General features: G+C 33.4%; 1 protein-coding gene across 1 annotated transcript in view; it reads left to right on the top strand.

Moving 5' to 3' along the window:
• The window catches only part of Gpr158 (G protein-coupled receptor 158), a 390,707-nt gene that overhangs the window by 177,797 nt on the left and 187,004 nt on the right, over window positions 1-25,906 (top strand). Inside the window, exon 4 of the mRNA XM_005320245.5 lies at window positions 20,199-20,301. Within this exon, the coding sequence (XP_005320302.2) occupies window positions 20,199-20,301 (103 nt within the window). The remainder of the gene's footprint in view (window positions 1-20,198; window positions 20,302-25,906) is intronic.

The following is a 25,906-nucleotide window of genomic DNA, read 5'->3' as shown; positions in this document are numbered from 1 at the left end:
AGGTCATGGGTGTCTGCTCTTAAAGTGATATTAGGACTCTGATCCGTTCTTCTCTCTCTTGTGCTTCCTGTCTCTGAAGAGGTAAGTAGTTTCTCTGTCATGTGCTATCCACCATGATATGTTGCCTCACCACGCACACAAAGCAACAGGGCTTGGTGATCATGGACTGAAACCTCTGAAACCATGAGCCAAAATGAATATTTTCTCCTGTTAAGTAGTTTATTTCAGGAATTTTGTCACAATGACAGAAAGCTAACACAGCTATCTTGTACTATTAGAAATTATATTGATTCAAAATGTGGTTTCAATCAAAATTAGTAATGTCTTTATGGTAAGTTGAAGGATTTAGGGACCAATCAAAGCCATGACCAACAGGTGGCAAGAATGCCCATGTTTTCTTTGGATGACTCTTAGATTGCCTGAGAGGGGAAGTGGAACACAATGTCTCTGCCAAATGGAAAGTTAAGAGAACTCTAGAGGAAGAGTGGTTGTTTTATATATAGATAGTAGGTGTTAGGTACAGTTTTTCCAGGTATAAAAGCAGGCAGCTTCTAAAATATGGGTAATATATAAAGCAGTTGGATATGTCAGAATTTGAGTGTGGGTGGGTTTAAGTCTAATGGTCAGTCTGCTGTTCCAAAGAGTAAATAACATAGGATCATTTTTGCTTATTTATATAACACTATTGGGGATTATTGGAAATTATATTACTGTATCTATACCATTCAAATACTCATGTCTTAGTATGGTTTTGAAGTATTTAGATAGCATTCATGTCTTTAATGAGGCTTTGCTTTTCTCTGGCCAAAGTATTTCTGGTTTCTTCTGATCAAGTATAATATTACCTTGGTTATTCTTTCATTTCTTTTCTTTTGAATTTATTTTTAAATCTTTTAGAAGAATGCAACTGAATAGACAATTTTGGTATATTTATAGAGTTGTAAAGCCATTGCAACTATCTAATTCCAAAACATTCTTGTCACCTCCAAAGTAAATCCTTTATCCATTAACAGCCATCCCTAGACTCCTTTCCCAAGCATTATGAAAGAAATTTTTTACTTTCTGTTTCTGTGGATTTATGTGTTTCATGTATTTTAGGTGTTTCATGTAAACAGAATCATAGGATATATGGTATTTTGTATCAATGTTGTAGAATGTTATCAGTATTTCATTATTTCTTATGGCCAAATAGTGTTCCATTGTATTGTATAATATATATGCCATATTTACAACCTATTTTGCTTACCAACTTATAAGATAATAAACATTTAGACAATTTTTACTTTTGGCTAATATGCATTATACAACTATTTACAATCATGTAAAAGTTTTAGTGTAAATATGTTTTTTTCAGATCTGTTGGGCAGGCACCTAGTAGTGGAATTGCTTGATCGTATGGTAACTCTATGTTTAATTATTTGAAGAACTCTCAAAAATTTTTCCACAGTGGCTCTATTACCTTCCTACCATCAGTTTATGAAGATATCGATTTTTCTACATTTTTCCAACATTTTCATTGCCTTTTCCTTTGATTATAGTAATCCTAGCAGATACAATATGGTGTGTCATTGTGATTTTGATTTGAATTTTCCTAGTGACTACTGAGAGGTTTAGCATCTTTTCATGTAATTGTTGGGTCATTGTATATCTTTTGGAGAAATGCTTATTCAGATCTTTTGGCCATTCTTTACATTGAGCCATTTTCTTATTGTTTTTGGGTTGCCAGAGTTTTGTATATTCTAGATAAAATTCCCTTGCCATATATATGATTTGCAAATATTTGATCACAGTCTGAGCTGTCTTTTTACTTTTGGGGCACAGGAGTATGGGGGATTGAACTCAGGGGCACTTGACCACTGAGCCACATCCCCAGCCCTATTTTGTATTTTTATTTAGGGACACTCTCACTGAGTTGCTTAGCGCCTCACTTTTGCTGAGGCAAACTTTGAATTCACGTTCCTCCTGCCTTAGCCTCCCAAGTCACTGGGATTACAGGCGTGCACCACTGTGCTCAGATGTCTTTCCACTTTCTTGATTGTGTTTTTGAAGCACAAAAATTTTGCATTTGATGAAATCCAATATATTTTTTCTTTTGGTCTTTATTGCTTTAGTGGTATATTGAAGAACTCATTTCCAAATTCAAGATCATGAAGAAATCTCATGGTTTCTTCAGATATATCCAGTTCTAGCTCTTATATTAGGTGTTTTATTCAATTTTAAATAATTTTTGTATCTGGTATGTAGTATGAGTAACACATTCTTTTTGTATGTTGATACACAGTTGTCACAGAAATCATTTGTTGGTAAACTGTCCTTTCTCTCTTTTAATTATTTGGACCTCAAGTAAAAAAATCAATTGACTATAAAGGATTATTTCTTGGCTCTTAATTGTATTCCATTGACCCATATATATCTATTTATATGCTAGTCCCACACTATTTTTATTTATTTATTTATTTTTGATACTGATAATTGAACCCAGGGGTGCTCAATCACTGAGCCACATCCCTATCCCTTTTTATTTGTTATTTTGAGACAATACTTCACTAAATTGCTTAGGGCCTTGCTAAATTGCCCAGGTTGCCTTTGAATTTGCAATCCTCCTGCCTCAGCACCCCATGTTGCTGGGATTATAGGCTGTGACACTGTACCTGCTTCACACTATCTCAATTATTGTAGCTTTGTAGTAAGTTTTGAAATTTAGACATATGACTCTTCCACTTTTTCTAGATTGTTTTGACAATTCAAGATGATTTGCATTTTCTTATGAATTTTAAAATTAGCTTGTTCTGGGGCTGGGGTTTTAGCTCAGCAGTAGAATGCTTGCCTTGCTCATGTGAGGCACTGGGCTTGATCCTCAGCACCATATTTAAATAAATAAATAAATAAAGATATTGTGTTCATCTTTAAAAAATCTTTTAAAAATTAGTTTGTCCTGCAAAAGTTTATTTGGGATTTTGATATGGATTGCATGTATTATGTAGATTAATTTGGGTAGTATTGCCATTTTAAGAATGAATATTTCAGGCCTGAGGATGTAGCCAAAGGGTAGAACACTTACCTAGAATGCCTAAAGTGCTGGACTTGATTACCAGCACTGTGGAGAGTGGGGTGAACAAAAGAAGAGGAAAAAGAAAGAAGAGAAAGAATGTCAAATGTTCCAGTTTTTGAGTAATTATTCCATTCATTTAAGTCTTCTATTTTTTTTTCAAATGTGAATTCTGATTTTTCAGAGTACATGTTTTGAACTTCTTTTGCTAAATGTATTCCTCAGTGTTTTATTCTTTTTGATACTATTGTACTGGATTATTTTTTATTTTTATGTTTTAAAGCTCCTAGTAGTTTCTTGTGTAGCTTCTCTGGGATTTTCTCTATAGGGGATTATATCCTTTTGGGTTAAGCTGACTTTCCTTTCCTTTCCTTTCTTTTCTCATTCCCTCTTTCTTTCCCTACTCCCTCTCTTCTCGCTCTTGCTCTCACTCATTTTTTTCCTGTCACTTTTCTTTTTTCTTTCCTTTCCTTTCCTAGTAACTGTGTAGAACTTCAAGTACATGTGCGATAGATGTAGTGATAGTGCATATCCTTATAGTTTCTGATCTTAGTGGGAAATGTAAATCATCATTAAACATTATGGGGGTTTATAGTAGATGCCCTTTATCAGGTTAAGAAAGTTTCTATTTCTAGAGTTGTTTTTGTTTTTATCATGAAATTGAATTTTTTCAAATGCCTTTTCCATATCTATTGTTAAGATCATGGGGTCTCTGTTTTTATTACTGTGGTGTGTTACACAATTGATTTTCATAAGTTGAACCAACCTGATACTCCTTGGATAAATGGCACATGTTTATGGTATGAAATCCTATTTATGTGTTACAGGATTTAATTTTGTGTATTTTGTTGAGGACTGTTGTGTCTCAATATTAAGGGCTATTGGTCTGTGTTTTTCTTTTCTCGTGTTGTCTTTGTTTTTGGTGTAAGTACAATATTGGCCTTATAAAAAGAGTTCAAAAGTATTTCTTCCTCTCATGCCTTTTTAACATTTCTCCATGGTCAACTCTGTTTTCAAATGTATATATTTTGTCTTAATTACCTGAGGTTCTATCTTCCAAGTGGTCTATTCTGTTGGTGATGCTTTCTATTGAATTTTTAATTTGGTTTATTGTTTTCTTCATTTTGAGGATTTTTTTTTCCAGAATCTCTGCCTCTTTATTGAAGTGATCTTTCCCTTCCTGTGTTTTTTTTCTCTGATTTCATTCCTTATATCATCCTTTATTTTGCAGATCATTTTAACTATCCACATTTGAAACTCCTTCTATGACATACTCTCCACTGTGGTATTGATGGATTCTGTTATTGGAGTGTTTTTGTTTGTTTGGGGTTATTTGTTCCCTTGTTTTTTCATGTTGTTTTTGTGTCTACCCATATAACCATATGGCTCTCAGGCAGAAAATTTTCTAATCTGTGTACTCACTGTGTTCCTGAAGGTTTCCAGTACCTCACTGTTTAGGGGGAGACAAATAATAACAAAAATCAATGCAAACAATATACATCATTAAACCAGAAGTTTCTGCTTTGATGTCTACAATGTTAATTATTACAGTAAACAGAAATTATTTGATCAGTTATTGCCTGCTATAGAAACAGCAAGTTTGCAAAATGGTTTACAATTTCAAGTGGTGAACAGAGAGAGAACAGAAGTGATATAGGATGTGATGATTATGAGGGAAGAGGAGAGAAGATAGAAATAAAAAAAATTAAAGGAAGTATGAAAGAACAATAAACACTGGTGTTAGCAGAAAAAAGAGAGATTCAAGGGAAACAGGTAGGAGAAAAAAAATGTATATAAAGTAAAAATTTCAAAAAAAACCCCCAAAAGAATAAAAGACAAAAATATATTAATCAAATATCCTAATTTACAAAAAAACTAATACATGAAAAATAACCTGCTTCAAAAATGCTACAAATCAGAAAAAGAAAACATTTGAAAATGTATAAATGTGCATGCACTCTTAAGGTCACAGTTAAACAGAGGAAAAAAGTTTAAAAAATGGGGGAGGAAGAGGAAGGAAAAAAATCTTGATCATAAATTAAAGAATTTTTTTTTCTGTTGGAGCTGAATATATCTCAGCTGCTCTTCTCAGTAGTTTTAGGTGGTGGTATCTGGAGCATGATGCTCTACTCTCTGAATTGCTGGAGTAAGAATAGTAATCTGGTAGAATTCCTAGAGAAAGGGTTTAGGTTTAGGTGGGCCCAGGCTAATCCCTGAAACCTAGTTGGTCTGGAGATTTAAATCAGCATACCTCTAGTGCCCAGTATTGGTGGGCAACTCTGGAAGACTGTACCCCAGGGGTCTCCCCTGGGTTCCACTTGTGTGGTGGGGGATCCAAATTCTTAGTTCCCTATATCACCTGTGAACCCCCATGTTTGCTGATATCAGATTCATTCTCCAAACAATCGCTCCTGTCCCCATTCTGGCCAGATGTGTCTCTCCCAGCTGGTCCTGTAAGCAGCTGAATTAGAGGGAGAAGGGGTAGAGCCTGGTGGGTTTCCATGACTGATTGTCCCCTGTGTAAACTTCTCTCCATGTTTGATTTTCTCCTGGCCACTTAAGCACACACTTTATTGTGCAGTGTGTGTTTACTGGGCCTGTGTTTCTGGCCAATCTTGGGTTTTCCAGCAATGTGCTCCCTCAGCTGCCAGCCTGCAAAATAGTTCCTTCCTTTGCCCTCTATTCACTGTCTGGAGAGATGGTGGCATCTCTGCCTCCCACCCCCACCCTAGCCATTATGCAGCACATCTTTCAGGTTTGCTGGGAAATGTCCTTGATCTCTAAATGCTGCATACCAAGACTCACTTTGAGCCTCTGAAAAATGCAAGCTTCTTTAATTCCCTTATCCCTCCACTATGCTCAAAGAGGCTGGTGCTTCCAGCCCAGCTATGGTAGAAGCTGTGCTGGGAATGTTTTCCCCTTATATCATATTCGATCTCCTGTGTCTCTGGACTTCTTTGAATATGAAGTTTTAAATTCCAGTATAGTCCCCCACACACACTTTTTTGGTTCACCTACCTTTCGGAGAAGCTGCTGGTCTGCTTTCTTGGTTTCATGCTACCGAGTATCAAGGAAAACTACCTCCTCTATTCCACCATCTTGAAAAAAAAACCAAAAAACTTGATGATGTTCTTTGATAAAAGATTTTAAGTTCAAACTGGGCATGGTAGTGCATGCCTGTAATCACAGTGGCTTGGGAGGCTGAGGCAGGAGGATCGCAAGTCCAAAGCCAGCCTCAGCAATTTATTGAGGCCCTGAGTAACTCAGTGATACCCTCTCTGCCTCTAAATAAAATACAAAATAGGGCTGGGGATATGGTTCAGTGGTAGAGTGTCCCAAATTCAATGCCCAGGACCAAAAATAAAAACAAAATTTAAGTTCAATACAGTTTGATTTATCTATTTTTGGTTTCATTTGTTGTAATTTTGGAAGCCTAATGTCACAGAGCTTTTTCATGCTTTCTGTTAGGAGTTAGGTTTTATATTTAATAGCTTCAAGTTAACTTTCATATATGTAAGTGTCCAATGTCATTCTTTTGGGTATGGAAATTGAATTTTTCCAGTGCCAATCATTGTAGAAACTGTCCTCTCCCTTTAGTGTTTTTATAACCTATTTTGAAGAATATTCATTCATTACTTGAGAGTTTATTTCTGGACTCTCAGTCTGTCCCATTGGGCTGTATGTCTGTCTTTATGCAAGTACCACATAGTTTTTATTACTGTGACTTTGTGATTTGTTTTGAAATGAGAAAGTTTGAGTCTTCCAGATTTGTTCTTGGGTTCCCTTGAGATTTCATGCAAATTTTTAGCATGAATTTTTCTGCTTCTGCATAAATTTCCATTTAAAAATAGGAATTGTACAAAAATAAATAAATAGATAAGCAAAAGGAAGATCAGTAGAGGAAGGAGGATGTGGGGAGGAAGGAGGGAAAGAAAAGGGAGGAACATAAACTGAAATTTAATTGCATGCATGTACGAATTTGTTGAGATAAACCCAATTACTATATATAACTCTAATGCTGTAATAAAAAATAGGGATTGTGTTGAATCTATAGGTTGCTTTGGATAATAATGTGCATTTGAACAATGTTGATTTTCTAATTCATGTACATGTCATGGTTTTTCTTTTATTTGCATCCTCTTTCATTTCAGCAAAGTTTTACAGTTTTAAGCATACAAATCTTTAACCTACTTGGTTATATTTATTTCTAAGTATCTTACTCTTTATGATGTTCTTATCAATGAAATTATTTTGTAAAATTATATCTCTGCTCATTGTTAGTGTATAGAAAAGCAACAAATTTTTATGCTGATTTTATATTTTGCTGAATTTATTAGTTTATAATAAATCAACTTTCTAAAATCTTTGTCAATTATCCTTCTTTGTCTCTTGTCACAATTTTTTTGTCATATGTTGTCTGTTAGTATAACCATACCAATTCTCTTTTGGTTACTAATTTAATGATACACTTTTTTCTGTCCCTTTGCTTTCAACCTATTTTTGTTTAAATCTAGAACACATATATTGTCTAAACATATTATTGAATCATGTTTTTAATCATTCTTTTGTATCTACTCCACTTGATTATAGGCTCTGCTTTTTTTTATAATGAATTAATTAATGTTTTTATGGGGATTTAACCCAGGGACAGTGTACCACTGAGTTACATCCCCAGTCCTTTTTGTTTGTTATGAGACAGGGTGTCACAATGTTGCTGAAGGCCTTGCTAATTTATTGAAGCTGGCCTCAAATTTGAGATTTCCTATCTTATCCTGAGTTGCTGGGATTATAGACATGCACCACTCTTCCTGGCTATAGTCTCTTTAAACTGAGGTTCTGAAGGCTGAAATAAAGAATTAATTTGTTATTGATTATTAATTCTGTATTATTTTATTCCTATCAGCACAGCCAGTTTTTTTTACTATTTTTTATGGTAGCCATATATATGGTAGCCATAACTTTGTAACAGATGTGATTGGTTTTTGAAGATCCAATCATAGTACTCATACTTTTATGTTAAATTGTATCTTGTTCTAACTAAGTGGCGGAAGTCCTTTCAAATTCTGCTTTTTTCATCTAATATTTCATTATGACTACAATAATGATAATTGTGATGAGTGCTCATGCCTGGGCATTCAGTTTATCTATATTAAACCCTACTCTGCTACTTGTTAGATGTGTGACCTGAGACAACTTACTTCTCTTATCTTTATTTCCTCATCTATTAAATGAGGATGATTGTAAGTAATAACATCTACTTACTGAATTGCTATGAATATTACACAAATTCATATTTGTAAAGTCTTTAAAATAATGCCTAGCATATATGAGCACCATATGTATATATTAAAATGAAATAGTTTTGATAGGTAAGGAAACTAGGATTTTAAAAGATTAAGTAATTTTTCCAGATACCATTTTTAAGTAGTATTTCTGGGACTTAAATGAAAGTATGTATTATTCCAGAGTTCATTCTCCTAACCACTAATTCTCCAAAGCTATCCTCTCAATGCTTCTTATTGTTAAACACGTTAGAAAAGAATGTCAAGAACAAATCAGAACTATATTGTATGATCATTGAACAGTATCCTCAAATTGTTTTACCCATTTCTACATGAATTTTTAAATTTAAAAATAAACCATGTATAATGCTTTGGTGAAAGGCAGGGTATGCCTTCTATATACATCGGTCTATCTAAATATCTTTTTATCTATCTCTGACCATAGCAACAGAGATCCTTAAAAGGAAGTGAGAATAAAAATTTTTGGCTGTTAGCGCTCATTCTTATTATCTTTTGTGTTACTTAAAATGATTTTTTCATGATTCTGTAGCTTGAATGATACTTTTGAGTGTATTCCCACATTCAAATATATTTTAATTGGATAATGTTTCCATATATTTTAATTGTATTATGTATTTTAGTATGATAATATTTATTTCTGCCTTTACAAGTCTATCTTCTTAAAGTCTAGGGTAACTGTCTAGGGTGATCTTACCACTCACAGATATGATAAACACTAAGACAACTACTTATTATACTTCCATTTGTATATTTGGGTTTTTTTTTTTGGTCAGAATTAGGTTTAGAGTAGCAGATAAGGCAGAGCATACTAAAATTCTATTACTGAAAAAGTGTGTGCAGGCCATTGAATGTGTTATGCCATAGAGATTATTTAGAAGAGCATGTAAAAAAAAGTCTTGTAGCTGGTATTTCAACTGTTTCCATAAAATTGTATTTTCCTAAACTACTTGAAAACAGTTCTGTCGCGACCCCTTGCCCGCAAGGAAGACGCAACTCGGGAATCTTCTTTCAGCGGTTTATTCAGGCCCTTGATATTTCTTCTACTAATCCCTCGGATGCCCCTCCCAGCCTTAATATAGCATCTCAAGCCCCAATGCGAAGCTGCCACGTGGAACTTTCTCATAGGGTGCTGAAAAACCATGCGCCAATTCTCCCAAATAAGGAGTTGTTTGTCACAAACCACAGCGGAGCCAGCGCCATCTTGTAATGGCGACCATAATCTGCATAAGCGGCAGAGGCGGCTCGCCACACAGTTCCATATGTTAATTTTATTTTTCCTATTTTTTTTATTTTGGTAGTGAACTAAGGACATTTAGGCATGCTGATTTTTTTCTATAATAACAAGATATACTGTTTTTTTAAAAAGTCATATATTTTTCATCTGATAATGATAGCAATTATACCAATTAAAATTATTTTCTTTCCAAATATTTTCTACCCATAATTAAAGAAAAGCTCAGTAACATTTGGCAATATAACATTTAGTTTTGAGTTAGCATTTAATAGGCAGTGTAGCTCCTGCTTTTGGGGTTAGCCCTATGCCTTATATTATTTAGCTGATTTGCTAATTACTATTGAAAACCCCTCCAAAGTTTCACTAGGGAAATGGAAATGTTTATTCAGTTTCTAAATACTTGGGAGACAGCCAAGTATATTTAGTGCATACAAATATATTCTGATTTTACATAATTTTCATACAATTATTTTCTCCTTCAATGTCAGCACCTAGATCTCATTTTTCTCACCCAAAATAGAATGTTTTGATTCTTTGAAATGAGTCATAATAATAAAAAACAGAATTTATATGCTAAGCAAAAGAGAAAGGACTTATGGAGGGGCAGGAAAAAATGTTAGTTCATTTTATAGTGTCCTTATTGAAATATAAAACATTACATAAAGGCACACAACCATAAGTATATGATATAGAAATAGAAAATGCAGAACTCTTCTATGTACTGTTTTTCTTTCTTGGATCTTGACCCCTCAATTCTGGCTTTATTGACATCTCTCTTATGCCTCTATATAGGTTTCATTTATTTTGTTCCTCCCTCCCTTCCTTCCTTCCTTCCTTCTTCCTTTTTTCTCACTCTTTTGTGGAAAACTCAACTTGCTGAAATCTTTTGTATCCTAGCCAGAAACTAAACTTAGTTTCCTTTCTTCTTCCTAACTTTGCATATTAAATACTAGGCACTGTGTTGGGATTTAGGGACATTGCCCAAGAAGATAGTACCTACTATGCAACTTAAGAAATAGACTGTTATAAGTATTTTACCCTCACACTTCCCCTATGTTTCCCAACCAAAAGGTAATCATTATCCTGAATGGTATGTTGATTATTTTCATTCTTTATATTTTCCCATATTTTTATATATGTATATACATATATGTATATGTAAAAGCTTTACATATTGTTGAGCATTATAAAACTGAAATCAATTGTATTCTTAGACAATTTGCATTTTTTCTTGATGTTTCCATGGATTCATCTAAATTTAATGCCTAAACTATAGTATATTTATTTTCTCATTTTAAATTATGTTATAATTTGATATGGTTTTTCAGTTAACAGACATTGTGACTGTTTTAGAGTGCAGTTGCATGGTTATAAGACATACTTATTTTAACTGTATAACCACTACCAAATCATTTTTCAATATGTGTGTACCAGAGACTTAAACTTTATTACTTGAATTTTTATAATAAGAACATTTTCATGTAGTCTACATGGAATTAAGAGTAAGTAAAAAAGAAAAATAAGGCCACTCTGAATGATGTGTAGAAAATTATTTTCAGTTGTAGCATTTTATGTTTTAAAAACAATTTATTCTGGAAAAGTATTTAAAGACTGACTGCTTAGTCTACCTGAAGCTTTAGTTATGAATAGGGTGGAGTACAGTCAGAATAGCTCTGATTTTGCTGTTGTGCTTAAAGATTGCATGCTCTCTGAGAACCAGACCATAAATTTGTTCTTTGTTTTCATAACAAATGTTGTACAATGGAGTTCTGTAGGCAAAAGCTAAATTAAGTCAAGAATGCACGGGTGTCCCCAGTATTTACGAAATACAACCAAAGGGAGTATGAGGTGTCCAAGGTAGAACATAGATGATCATGGTAAGTTTATATTTTAGTGGAGGGTTGTGTTTCATTTTTACAAAATATTAAATATATCAAAAATTTCCATCTATTGAACCTCTGGGACAATTTCTGTGGGAGGGTCTAAAAAATTGGGCTTCCTCACTGTGATATGCAATTTTGACATTTTCCTGAGTCAGTTTCATCCCCCTCAAAACATCTTGCTGCATCAATAAGAGTGAAGTTTGCAGGCTTGTAATGTGTCTGTGCCAGATGCTCTGTTGTTGTCCTTGAGCCCTATTTTGTGATAGCTGGTTCCACTGACTGTAACAGGGACATTTAAAAAATGAATAAGAGAAAACAGTTTCTTTTTTAAGTTGAACTATATCAAAAAATATTTTCTCTGCCCTCCAACTTGATCACACCTTTTAAACTAGGTTTTGGCAGCTTCTGAATAATAAAGATAAAATGTAGTCCTTTCTTCCCTGGTGAAATACTGTGTTATTTGTTATTCATGAGTACTTGTTTTGCTGGAAGATGGTTTGATGAAATATGTGTGTGATGTGTGCCTTAACATTGCCTGAAGGCCTTTTAGATTTTTTTCTGTTTGAGTGTTTTCCTTTTGCTCTAATAAGTTTGCCAATAGTTGTAGGAAGCCACTGGATGTTAATAATAATTGATCTTTTTAGTAACAATTCCCCTCAAACCCATTCCCAAATTGGCAGATTCAATATTTTACAATATTTCTTCAGAAGTTAACAAAGGACTAAAAACAAATAAAAGCTGCTGCTGTTGAAATGTAGAAAACTTTGTAAGTATTTCATCTTGCCAGTGTCAAGCTTTTTATCTTTATTCATGCTTCTGTGGTATTGCCATCTGCTTTAAGAATAAGGTTCAGAAAATCCAATATAATGGGAAATTTTGTGGAGTTAGATAAGTCTTCTATCAAAGCAGAGCCAAGGCATTATTTGCTGTGCTGATTGATTTGGTTTGTGACTATGCATTTGCAAAGAGGTCTCATGTTTCACCTGAGACTCAGAGGGGTTCTATTTCCAGGAAATTCAGGTAAAGAAACACTCCACTTTTATGCCTCAAAAGGAAAATTCATTTTCTAACTGCTAAGTTGGAGAAATCTGCACTTGGAAGGAAGTTTTTTTTTTACTTTTGTAACAATTTGTAACAGGTTTATGACTTAATTATATTCCTTAAATTACATCTCATATATATGAATTTAAATTAATAACCTTTGCTTACATGCCTATAATCCCAGCTACTCTGAAAGCTAAGGTGGGAGGATTACAAGTTTGAGGCCAGTGTGTATGGGGACCAGGCCTCTCAACCCCTAATCTTTTTTTTTTTTTTTAAGAAAAGCAGGGGAAATGCACTTACAGAGGTAAAATCCATGTTTTAGGATTCATATATGGCAGTAGCTCAAAATAAAGAGGAAAAAGCAATAAAGCAGCATAAGAACCGCAAAAGTACAACTGTCTGAGCTAGTTAATGTATAAGAAAATAGATGTAAATCTTCTGTAGCTCCCAGAGGGCATTGTGTGTTTCAGCATAATTCACTACCTATTCAAAGTAATAGTTTTATGCATAGTGTTCAGTTCAGAGAATCAGGAAAATGGTTTATATTTTAGGAAGATACCGAAACAAAACATTAAGAAAAAACACATAAGGTCCATTTCTGGAGGATTTTTAATTATGTAAATTTTATTGTATTTGCATTTTTATCTTCTCCTTTTACTACAAATTAGTTTGTGATTTTTTTAGGCACAAGTATTATTTATGTTAAATGCTAAACATTACTTCCCCTATATATATCTTTTTTATTAAGCTACTCCCTTTCTCAGTAGTATATCCATGCAAAAATCTTCATGAGTGACAGGCTGGCCAGGTTTTGCCAACTACAATATGAACTGTAATGATTACATATACATGTTTGAGGGAAAGGCCCATTTTGTTCTAAACTATTCTTTTAAATGTTTAATTGTTGGAAAAAGCACATAATCTTAATCTATTCAAGTGTATAGTAATTGGCATTAACTGTGTTCACAATATTGTATAACAAAACTCTAGATATTTTTCATCTTACAAAATTGAAGCTCTATAATCATTGAAAACCTCCTCATTTCCTTTCCTCTTGGTCCCTGGTAACCACTTTTTTTAAAAAAAAAAAGTTTTCTATTGATGAGTTTACTTTAGATATACATATAAGTGGAATCAGACAGTATTTGTCTTTTTCATGACAGGCTTATTTAACTTAGCATAATGTCCTCAAGTTTCCTCCATATTGTAGAAAATTATAGGATTGCCTTCCTTTAAAACCTGAATAATATTTCATTGTTTCTATGTACTGTATTTTGTTTATCTGTTCACCTATTGATGGATATTGTGAGTAGTATTTCTGTGAGCATAGATTGGCAAACACCTCTTCAAGATTATATTTCAATTATTTTGGGTCTATAACCAGAAGTGATATTGCAAAGATAATTCTATTTTTAATATTGAAAGGAACCTTTTTACTGTTTTCCATAGTGGTAACTGTATTTTATGTTCCTACCAAGAGTTTACAAAGGTTCCAATTTATCCACATCTTCAAAAACAGTTATTTTTTTGATAGTGGCATTTCTGATCAATGTGAAGTGATACTTTGTAAATTTGATTTGCATTTCTCTTATGATTGGTGATGTTAGACATCTTTTCATCTGCTTGTTGGCCACTTGTTTATCTTCTTTGTAGAAATTCCGAAGTCTTTTGCCCATTTTTTAACTTAATTGTGGGTTTGTATTATTTAATTTTTAAATATCGAGTTGTAGTTTTTTAAATGTCTTTCAGACATTTGTTATCATATAGATGGCTTGCAAATATTTTGTCATTCTGTAGGTTGCCTTTTCATTCTATTTATTGTTTTCTTTGCACAGAAGTTTTTGAGTTTGATGTAGTCCTATTGTCTAATTTTGGGTTTTTTTTGGACTGTATGTATACACATACACACACATACACACATACATATACATATATTCATTCCCAAATCTAATATCATGAAGCTTTTCCTGTAGTTTTCTTCCAGAAGTTTGTGGCTTTAGTTCTTTTGTTTAGGTCTCCTTTTTTATTGGTTGTTTTTAGTTATATATGACAGTGGGATTTATTTTAACATAGTTATACAATCATGGAATATATCTTATTCTAATTCAGACCCAGAACCTCTCCTTCTTCTTCTCTCTCCCTTCCACCTGCTCTCTTCCCTCTATTGCTCTTTCTGCCATTTACCCAGTTTTCTTTTAATTTTGAGTTAAGATTTTTTTATATAGCATTAGGTAAAAGTTCAACTTCATTCTTTTGCTTGTAAGTATCCAGTTTTCCCAGTACCATTTGTTGAAGAGACTGTCCTGTCTCCATTGCATGGTCTTGCCAAAGATCACATTATATGTGAGAAGTTTTTTTTTTTTTTTACTTCTATTTTATTCCACTGGACTATATATTTATCTTTGTGCCAATCCTATACTCTTTTGATCATAGAGCAATTTTTTATAGTTTTCATTTTATAATTCTTTACCTCCTTTGCTAATTTTATTTATAATTATTTTATTCTTTGAGGTTATTATAAATGGGATTGCTTTGAAGATTTCCTTTCAGAATGTCCTTTGTTAGTGTAATAGAAACAACAAATTTATATTTATTCTTTAAATGTTTTATAGAATTCTGTAGTGAAATCATCTTGTTCTGTGAACTTTTTTGGTTGGGAGGTTTTTGATTACTGATTCAATCTCTTTACTAGTTATAGGACTATTCAGATTTTTCATTTTTATATGATTGAATATTGGTAAGTTATATTTTTCTGGGAATTTATACATGTTACTCTGATCTCTTGACCATCATCTCTTATTCATTTGAATCTAGTCTAATCCTAGAAACCTGAATTTGGTGGTGGACTCTCAAGAATTCTCTATAGTAAATCTCTGCATATGGCTTGGTAAGACTTATTAAAGAGGGTGTCTTATATTGTATGCATCTTCTTCACTAATGGGGGTACAATAACTCTTAATATAGAAATTTCAATGTTTATCAAAGGCCACTTATGTAATAGCTACCCCTGTGGAGAAAGAAGTGCTGCTTTTCCATCTCTGCTTCCTTTGACTTTTATTTTTAGACTTTAATGCCTACAATTAATATAATTAATATTTAAAAATCTTAAATGAATGTTAGAATAAAATTCTGAAGTTTTTGTATTAACTGTGGATCTCTGTTTATATTATAAATCCAAAAAGGAAAAAATTATAAAAATAAGTCCCAAAAGGGGAAACAATTGAGCATTCACTATATTTATAGAGATTTTTAAAGGCTATATTGACTATATTAATTTCCTAATCTTGAAAATGTATAATTTTGGTTGGGAGGTAATAGGGATTTGATAGGTAAGGAATGGGGGTTATAGTTAGAAAGCATAGAAAGTTGATTCCAAATTTATAATCCTTAGTAGAAGAATAAGCCCAAGGTCAATTTCTATTCCAGCAACTGTATGTAAGCAACAGGACATCAGGTTCCATGAAGACCCCACCATCAGAGGGAGTACAATAGAAGGATGATGCACTTTTATTGATTTTAACTGACTGAGAGTTTTTTCTTTCCTTTGAGATTAAGATAATTTTAAGAATGAAACAAGACTGTGAGTGTAGCTCAGTGGTGGAGTGCTTGTGTAGCCTGTGTAGTCCCCAGCACTGTGGGAAAAAAAGAGATTAAAACAAAAAGTTCAAGGTAATGAATATCTATTTTGCTGTTTTCCGTAATAAAATTAGGAAAGTTTCTTTTTAAACTTCAAGGGACTTTTTATTTGGCAATGTTGCCAAATCAACCATATTGTTTTTTAACCTTCAGTTTTATGTCAGTTCTAGAATCAGTTTAAATTTCAATAAACTGTCGATTTTCCCTAAATATTTAAAATTCCTTACTGAGTCACTTTGTTGTGTTGACTCATATCATGAGGAAATTAGTGCAATTTTAATGAAAGCATATTAACCTCCAAATTCCAGTGAAGCAAAATGTTTAATGTACTCTAATGTAACCTTAGTAACTCTTAGTATACCTGGGTATACTTCTCATAGAGAAGCACAGCTACTTGTGTACCTTTGACTATGGAATGGCCCTCCTCTATTGGGGAATATTGTTTTCTTTGACCTAGTAAGGAACTTCAGGAGGGATATACATGGAGTGATGAGGGTGGTTGGAGATACACGACTCATTAGCCCAATCAGATGAATTAAACTTGGGTAACCAGAGAATTGACCAATGTCACAGGTGGATTTATCTCCTATCTTTGGTCCTATTTCCTTCACTTCCTGTAGTATGTCAGTTTTATCTATCAATTTTATGCAAATGATTTCCAAATTATACAGCCTAAACATCATATCAGTTTATCAAGCTCCATATCTGAGATTAGAATTAAATTTCAAATAGATACCTTCACACTTAATATTTTCAACACTGAACTTCTGATTTTTACCCCAGTCTATACCACTTGCAGTCTTTCACAGATCAGTTTATGTTAACTCCATTCTTATGATTGTGCTGGGTAAAAACCCTGGTGTCATCCTTTGTTTTTCTATTCCTCTTCTACCCTAGGACATCTTGATAGCTTTACCTTCAAACTATATTTGACTCTGACTAAAGAAGTTCTTACAAATTAAAAAAAAAACAAGTCTCATAGAGATTAAAGAGAACAAGCCTGAATTCCTAAATTTACATCTTTAGAAAGTGATAAAGTCAGAACTCAAATCTACCTTTTCTGACTGACTACAAATAATATGCTTTTCCATAATATTAGTACTTATCCAAAGTAAATGTTGTAAATTTTCTCTGCCATTTTATATTTTTTTAGTTCAGAAATGTGATTTGACCTCTTGTATACCTTGATCTTTATAAACAGAATATGCTGTATTTCGATTAGGTTGTGCAGGAATGCTCTAGATACACAGCAATTGTTTTGTAAATATTTGCTAAGTTAGTTGAATTGACAGGTACTCATCTGCCATTTCATTTTGCTCTGGCAAGAACCATGTTTCTAAATATAAGATATAATTGAATATAAGTCTGTATTGGGTTAAAAAAACATTATTCATGAAATACGTTATTCAAGAAGGTCCTTTAGAAAGTTATTTTTTCCAAGATTTCTTGCTGCATTTCTGATTTTAGAATAAGGATTAACTAGTTACCTTGTATAATTTTTTTTATTTGCTGGAGTTTTCATGATATGTAATATTAACCTGAATGCTTATCATTTGAGCTTACATTATAAAATTATTATTTAAATTAACCCACAAAATTTCAGTTATCTAATATTAGACAAAGGTGCCAAAAAATGCACAGGAGAAAAGATATAGTATCTGAACAAATGGTGCTGGGAAAACTGGAAATCCATATGCAACAAAATGAAATTAAACCCTTCTCTCTCACCATGCATAAAACTTAACTCAAAAATGGATCAAGTACCTAGGAATTAAACCAGAGACTCTGCATCTAATAGAAGAAAAAGTAGGCCCTAATCTTCATCATGTGAGATTAGGCCCCAACTTCCTTAATAAGACTCCTAAAGCGCAAGAATTAAAACCAAGAATCAATAAATGGGATAGACTCAAACTGAAAAGTTTCTTTTCATCAAAAGAAACAAAGTGTGAGGTGAACAGAGAGCCTACATCCTGTGAGCAAATTTTTACTCCTCACACATCAGATAGAGCACTAATCTCTAGGGTATATAAAAAACTCAAAAAGTTAAACACCGAAAAAATAATAACCCAATCAATAAATGGGCCAAGGACCTTAACAGACACGTCTCAGAAGAGAATATACAATCAATCAACAAATATATGAAAAAATGCTCATCTCTCTAGCAGTCAGAGAAATGCAAATCAAAACCACACTTAAGATATCATCTCACTCCAGTCAGAATGGCTGAAGACAAACAACAATAAGTGTTGGCAAGGATGTGGGGAAAAGGTGCACTCATACATTGTTGGTGGGACTGCAAATTGGTGCAGCCGATTTGGAAAGCAGTTTGGAGATTCCTTGGAAATCTGGGAATGGAACCACCATTTGACTCAGCTATTCCTTTCCTCAGACTATACCCAAAGAACTTAAAAACAGCATACCACAGGGACACAGCCACATCAGTGTTTATAGCAGCACAATTCACAATAGCTAAACTGTGGAGCTAACCTAGATGTCCTTCATTGGATGAATGGATAAAAAAATGTGGCATATATACACAATGGAATTTTACTCAGCATTAAAAAAGAACAAAACCATGACACTTGTAGGTAAATGGATGGCATTGGAGAAGATAATGCTAAGTGAATTCAGCCAATCCCCCAAAAAACAAATGCAAAATGTTTTCTCTGATATAAGGAGGTTGACTCATAGTGGAGTAGGGAGGGAGAGCATGGGAGGAATAGATGAATTCTAGATAAGGAAGAGGGTTGGGAGGGAAAGGGAGGTGGCAGTGGATTAGCAAGGATGGTGGAATGTGATGGATGTCATTATACAAAGTGCATGTATGAAGACCTGAATTGGGTGTCAACATACTTTATATACAAAGATACAAAAATTGTGGTATATATGTGTATTAAGAATTGTAATGCAAAAAAACACAAAGTACATGTATAAAGGCTTAAATTGGTATGAACATACTTTATATGCAGAGCTATGAAAAATTGTGCCCTATATGTGTAATAAGAATTTTAATACTTTCCACTGCTGTCGTGTAGTTAAAAAATTAAAAAAATTAAGAAAAGAAAGAAAAGAAAACACAATGTTCAAGTAAAAGAAAAAATTTATTTAAACATTTCTCTCAAGAGCCTCTGTATAGAGACTATCTTATAACTTTTAAATCTGTTATGTTCTAAGTTCCTTTAATAGATTATAATAGCATAAAGGAAAAGGGTTGGATCTTGGCAGGGAAATATCAGGAAAGAAGTTTTAATTCAATGTTGATTAAACTCTGGAAACACCCATTTTACTGACATAGTCTTTATATTTTAATAGTGGTTATTCCTTATTTCTGTAATTGAGTATGCTAAGCTCAGTTTTACCTGGGTTAAGTGAAATTCTTGAAAGAAGACAATATTACATTTTGGGGAAATGTCTATTGTCTATGGGTATGACATATTTGAAAAGCTTATCATATTATTTCTTCTTTTATGTCAATGTAGAACATGTATCTGTGAAATAGATTTTGGGCCCAAAACCCTTGGGATCATTAATTTATCTGTATTTTTTTTCTATATTTTCAACTTAAATTTTACTTATTTAATCAGTTGTGTTATTTTGATCTAAGTATGAAATTTGATTAATATTTAATTCATAAATGCAATTTCCATGTCTCCTATCTCTCTTCCTATCTACTTTTACTTTGACAGAAATGTTTAGTATGGAATTACTTAAAATATTCTTATGTGTTTTGTGAATATTTCTTAAAGCAGAAAGATGATATTGTTGCATTAAAAACAAAAACTTATGTCTAGTAATTTCTTTCTGTGGCAACTGAATAAGTGAAAGATATATGGTAACTGCAACTGTAATGGAGTATATTTGGAAAGAAAACTCAATTTTCTACGCTCCTTCTAAAAAAAAATGTCTGTTGGCAAACAAACCTAAAATAAAGGTTCAAAAAAGAGATATTTAATGTCTGGAAAATATGTTAGTTCTGTTAGCATTTGGAATGATGGATATCTGTGAAATAAACTATGATCAATTACATTGCTATCTTTTCTTTTTCACAGTGTATGCCAATTAAAGGCCTAGGATTTGTACTTGGAGCCTATCAGTGCATTTGCAAAGCAGGATTCTATCATCCTCGAGTCTTCTCAGTGAACAACTTTCAGAGTAAGTACCCCTTGTTTTTGTGCATATATAAGTACATGAATAACATATACCATGGTTATTCAGATTTATTTTTAACCTTGTGGGAGTTATATGTTAGTTCTCCAAATGATTTGGCTTTCTCTCATCACTTAAAGAGTTTGACCTTTGGCTTATCATTTGTTTTGGAGTACCATAAATGTAGGTGCTTATTTCAGTTTTCAAAACATTTTAAAAGCCTGAAAATAATGTATCTATTGGGAAAATCAATTGGAATTTAGTTATATGAAGTGTTATTACAGAGATTACCTAAAATCAATTTTGCCAGTTTATTTATTTATCCTTTTGCTCATATGTTAATTTTCTATACCTCATGAAAAATTACCACATGGTAAGTAGCTTAAAGCAACATGAGTTGTTTGTATCCCACAGTTTTCATGGTTCAGGTTCCTAGTCATGGGTTAGCTAGATCTTCTGTTCAGGCTTACCAGGCCAAAATGAAGGTGTCACCTGGGAAAGGAACTCCTCTGAGTATCTTTCAGATTGTTGGAAGAATTAAGTTCCTTGCAACTGTAGGCCTGAGGTCTGAGGTCCCAATTTTCAGATTAAATATTTGCTTGGGGTATGTCTTAGCCCCTGAAAGTTGAATTAAGGCCTAGCCATCTGAACTTCTCATAATGTAGCTGCTTACTTCTTCAAAGCTACCAGAAGAACTCTCACCTTCCCTGCGAAGAACAAACTATAATCATGGGAATCCTTGCCCTATCACTTTGCCATATAATGTCACCTAACCAAAGGAGAAAATGTTCCATCACATTTATAGGCCATTCACATTCCTAGTGCGAGGATAAAAAAAAAAAACCTGCAGAATCAAAGCATGGTCATCTGGTTACTTTATTACTAATCCAGAAGACATCAGTGTTATAATTTAAATATTGAATTTTATTCTTTCGGTAGAAAATGGAATGTTGTTGTACTAGCATGTAGCCAGATATTAGATGTAATAACTAACAAAGAGGAATTTAGTGGTAAAAAGGGACTGGTTTCATGGGAAGTTATGTTTTGGGGTTGCTAAAATTGGGACATATCTCTTATACAGTTATCCATTAATTTTTGCCAGCCCTATTATTAGTATACATAGGAACATGCATCTCTACTAGGCATAATTCAAAGGGTACACTGAGTCTAAGCCCTGAGTGTCTTCCTCTGGGAATTTTAGTAAATGCATATGGGATTATTAATAGATTGATTTCTCTCTGTTAGAAAACACTATTCTTGGTCTTTAAACTATTTACATTAACTTCTAGATTGTGGAGGTAAAGAATATTATTATCTCTCCCTCAATTGCGTGTTTTAGATTTTGGTCTGAGTAGTGGCTGTAGGCAGAACTTTAAGATGGCTTCAAAATTTCTGTTTCCATATGCAATACATAATCCCTTCTATTTAAGTGTGGGTGGGACCTGTGAGTACAATGGAATAAGCACTTCCTTGCTGAAGGTTGTGTTATAGAGCAGAAGCCATGGTACAGTAGCTTTTATGATTGATTACACTGTGTCATATAAGAGTCAATTGTTTCATGAGGGAGGTGGAGAGAGAGGAAGAATTGGAGGGAGGAAGGAGAGAAGGAAAAAAAGATTTTTTTCTATTAGCTTTGAAGAAGTATGCTTTCTTACTGTGAGAGGACTGTGTGGCTGGGAACTTGAGGGTAGCAAAACTCAATGATGATCAGCAAGGAAAGAAGAACCTCAGTTCCACAATCACAAGAAATTAAATTGTTTTAATTACCTGTATGTACTTGGAAGAAGACCCTGAGCTCCCCTTGAGAATGTAGCCTAACCAAAATCTTGAGTCTAGCTTGGTGAGACTCTCAGCTGAGAATCCAGTTACATTATGCCCAGAGTTATAGAAACAAGGGACTAGGAAATAACAAATAGACATTTTAATCTCCTAAATTTCTGGAAATTTATTATGAAGCCATAGGAACCATACAGATGGCATGATTATGTGTTTTCTGAATGGTTGTTTTCTGTGTATATGGACCAAACCATGTCAATATCAGATTTAGTTTGACATTCTTCACATTTATGGTCAAGATATAACATGATTCAACACTGAAGGAGTAAGGGGATAGGTTTTTAGCTTATGTTCTGTGAAGGTATTTTGTGTTTGGTTTACCCACATTTGTTCTCAGCTCCCACTATGTGACTGAAATAAAACATCTAAATATTGTAGAACTAGAGAATGACTATATCATTTGCTTATAACACTGCCAGGAGAAACTGGTTAACCTTTAACAACTTATCTTTATTTAATTTGCACACTCCTACTTTTTTCCTTATTTTAAAAGTCAGTTTTGTTTTTTTTTTAAACTGGACATATTCTCTAAGAATAAAGGCTGCTTTTTTGCTTAAGTGTAACTCTCAAGTTGTACATATTGCAGCCATGAGAAACAGGCTAGTTTTCAGAAGATGAGGATAGTTTTGATTTAGCTTTGACCTCAGTGCTTGCTTAACCACGACTGACCTTACTCAGTGACAGAGTAGGAAGCTAGCTATTGTTATCATTTGAAGCCAGCAAATGCTCTTTGACTAAATATATCTTTCCTGATGGCTTGTCAGTTTGCATGAAAATCCAACATTAATCATTCCTTGTCCTAAAGAAAGAATACAGGAAGATGAGCTTAAAATCACTAGGATCATCAACCAAGAGCATGCAAATGTTCTTTTTTATGTTTGTAATTTATTCTTACAGTTTATTACATGTTTCTGTATTTAAGTCTTTTAATTAATTATAGTATCCAGGCAAATTTTATGGGCAGTTACTTTCACACTTTCTTGAGGAGAAAATTATGAAGAATGACCACATATAGCCCTGGGGCCAAAGGTAAAGAAGGCATTGGAGACCCAAATATAAGATAGCATGTGGAAAACTGCTAGCACGGTTCATGGCATATAATTAGTATTCAATAGATGATGTTAAATAAATGAATATTTAACAATAATCTATAAACATATAAACAAATGCATGTAACCAAACATTAATGATACATGTGAAGATAATGTTAAGCCCTATTGGTCATTGGTACTGTATCTCAAATATTGAGAAGGGCAAGAGGAAGAAAGAATGTTTGGAAATTAAGAGGCAACAGGAGGAAATTAGTCACAGAAAACAGACTATTTGGGATTAAATTTACTCAATTTATAGTTGCAAATCTAGAAAAAGACACCAATGTCTCATATCTTTAATAATTTTTATTCCCTTTGGAAGGAGGAACTAAGTCTGTAAGAGAATATGTAAATGTGCCTTTTAAAAATCTTCTTAAAATGTGAAACAATTTAAAAAATATTTATTTTAGATCTTGGCTCACAGTAAACAAAGGGCTTATAAAGACCAACAGGGATATGTTCAAATGACATGATGTGAAATTGTGCTGAGAGCCCAGAGACCCTGTTCCTGACATCTCTCTTGACATTGGTAGTCATATGTGAGTTAATAGAATCTGACACTTGGAAAGTAGCAGGATTTCAAAATAACCAAGTACTGATATACAGCTGTCTCTTCAAATCCAGGTTGTCCACTTTCACGTTGATAAAAATACAAGCTTGTGACAATCTCATCTTCTCCGAATTCATCTATCTTAATATAATTTCTGTATTCAGTGAAACTGTTTTTCTTTTCTCTGTGGACATATTACCAATTGTTTGATCTTATTTCTTTTGTCTTTTGGTTTGACTTCAGCTTGTATATATTTTCAGGTAAATTCCAACTTACAAAGGACCCATAGCTAAAAATGACAATCCTTACTTAACCAATTCTATTTCCATTGCTACAAAAGTCATATGGTAGAAGAAAATCTAAAGAGATTTTAAAAATATTATATATAAATCTAAAGGCAAAATCTAAAGAGATTTTAAAAACATTTTATTTTTTATTTTTAATTTCTTCTAAATAATTTACATGACAGTAGAATACATTTTGACACATTATGTATAAAAGGAATATAACTTCTTCTGATTGTATATGATGTAGAATTATACGGGTTGTGTAGTCATATATGCACATAGGGTATTAATATCTGATTCATTTTACTACCCTTCCTACCCCCAGACTCCTCCCTTCCCTTCACTCCCCTCTGTCTCATCCAAAGTACTTCTATTCTTCCCCAGCAGTCCCTTTATCATGAATTAGCATCCACATATCAGAAAATATTTGACTTTTGATTCTTTAGGATTCACTTATTTTGCTTAGCATGCCAACTCCATCCATTTACCTGCAAATGCCACAATTTCATTATTCTTTAAGGCTGAGTATATATATTGTGTATATATACACCATATTTCCTTTATCCATTCATTCATTGAAGGGCCCTTAAATTGTTCCCTAGGTTAGCTATTATGAATTGAGCTGCTATAAACATTGATGTGGCTGTGTGACTGTAGAATGCTGATTTTAAGATCTTTGTGTGTGTGTGTGTGTGTGTGTGTGTGTATACTGAGGAGTGTGATAGCTGGGTCAATTGGTGATTCCATTCCATTCCAAATTTTCTGAGGAATCTCCATACTGCTTTCCAGAGTGCACCAATTTGCAGCCCCTCCAGCAATGTATGAGTGCACCTTTTTCCCATTATCCTCGCCAGCATTTATTGTTGCTTGTATTCTTTTTTTTATTTATATATGACAGCAGAATGTATTACAATTCTTATTACACACATAGAGCACAATTTTACATATTTCTGGTTGTATACAAAGTATATTCACACCAATTCGTGTCTTCATACATGTACTTTGGATAATAATGATCATCACATTCCACCATCATTTATAACTCCATGCCCCCTCCATTCCCCCTTCCCCTCCATCCCCTCTGCCCTATCTAGAGTTTGTCTATTCCTCCCATGCTTCCTCTCTCTCTCCCACTATGAATCAGCCTCCTAATATCAAAGAAAACATTTGGCATTTGGTTATTTGGGATTGGCTAACTTCACTTAGCATTATCTTCTCTAACTCCATCCATTTACCCGCAAATGCTATGATTTTATTCTCTTTTATTACTGAGTAATATTCCATTATGTGTATATGCCACTTTTTATCTATTTATCTATTGAAGTGAATTGTGTTGCTATAAACATTGATGTGGCTGTGTCCCTATAGTATGCTTTGGGTATAAACTGAGGAGAGGGATAGCTGGGTCAAATGGTGGTTCTGTTCCCAATTTTCTAAGAAATTTCCATACTGCTTTCCAAATTGGCTGCACCAGTTTGCAGTCTCACCAGCAGTGTTTGAGTGTACTTTTTTCTCCCACATCCTCACCAACAATTATTGTTGTTTGTATGCATAATGACTGCCATTCTGACTGGAGTGAGATGAAATCTAGTGTGGTTTTGATTTGCATTTCTCTAATTACTAACAATGAGGAACGTTTTTTCATATATTTGTTGATTGATTGTATATCCTCTTCTGAGAAGTGTCTGTTTAGATCCTTGGCCCATTTATTGATTGGGTTATTGAGGTTTTTTTTTTTTTTTTGGTGTTTAGCTTTTTGAGTTCTTTATATACCCTAGAGATTAGTGCTCTATCTGATGTGTGAGGGGTAAAAATTTGCTCCCAAGATGTAGGCTGTCTGTGCACCT

Source organism: Ictidomys tridecemlineatus, chromosome 10 (genome assembly GCF_052094955.1).
Source record: "Ictidomys tridecemlineatus isolate mIctTri1 chromosome 10, mIctTri1.hap1, whole genome shotgun sequence".
Classification (NCBI taxonomy): domain Eukaryota; kingdom Metazoa; phylum Chordata; class Mammalia; order Rodentia; family Sciuridae; genus Ictidomys; species Ictidomys tridecemlineatus.
This window is presented reverse-complemented; position numbering and strand designations above follow the sequence as displayed.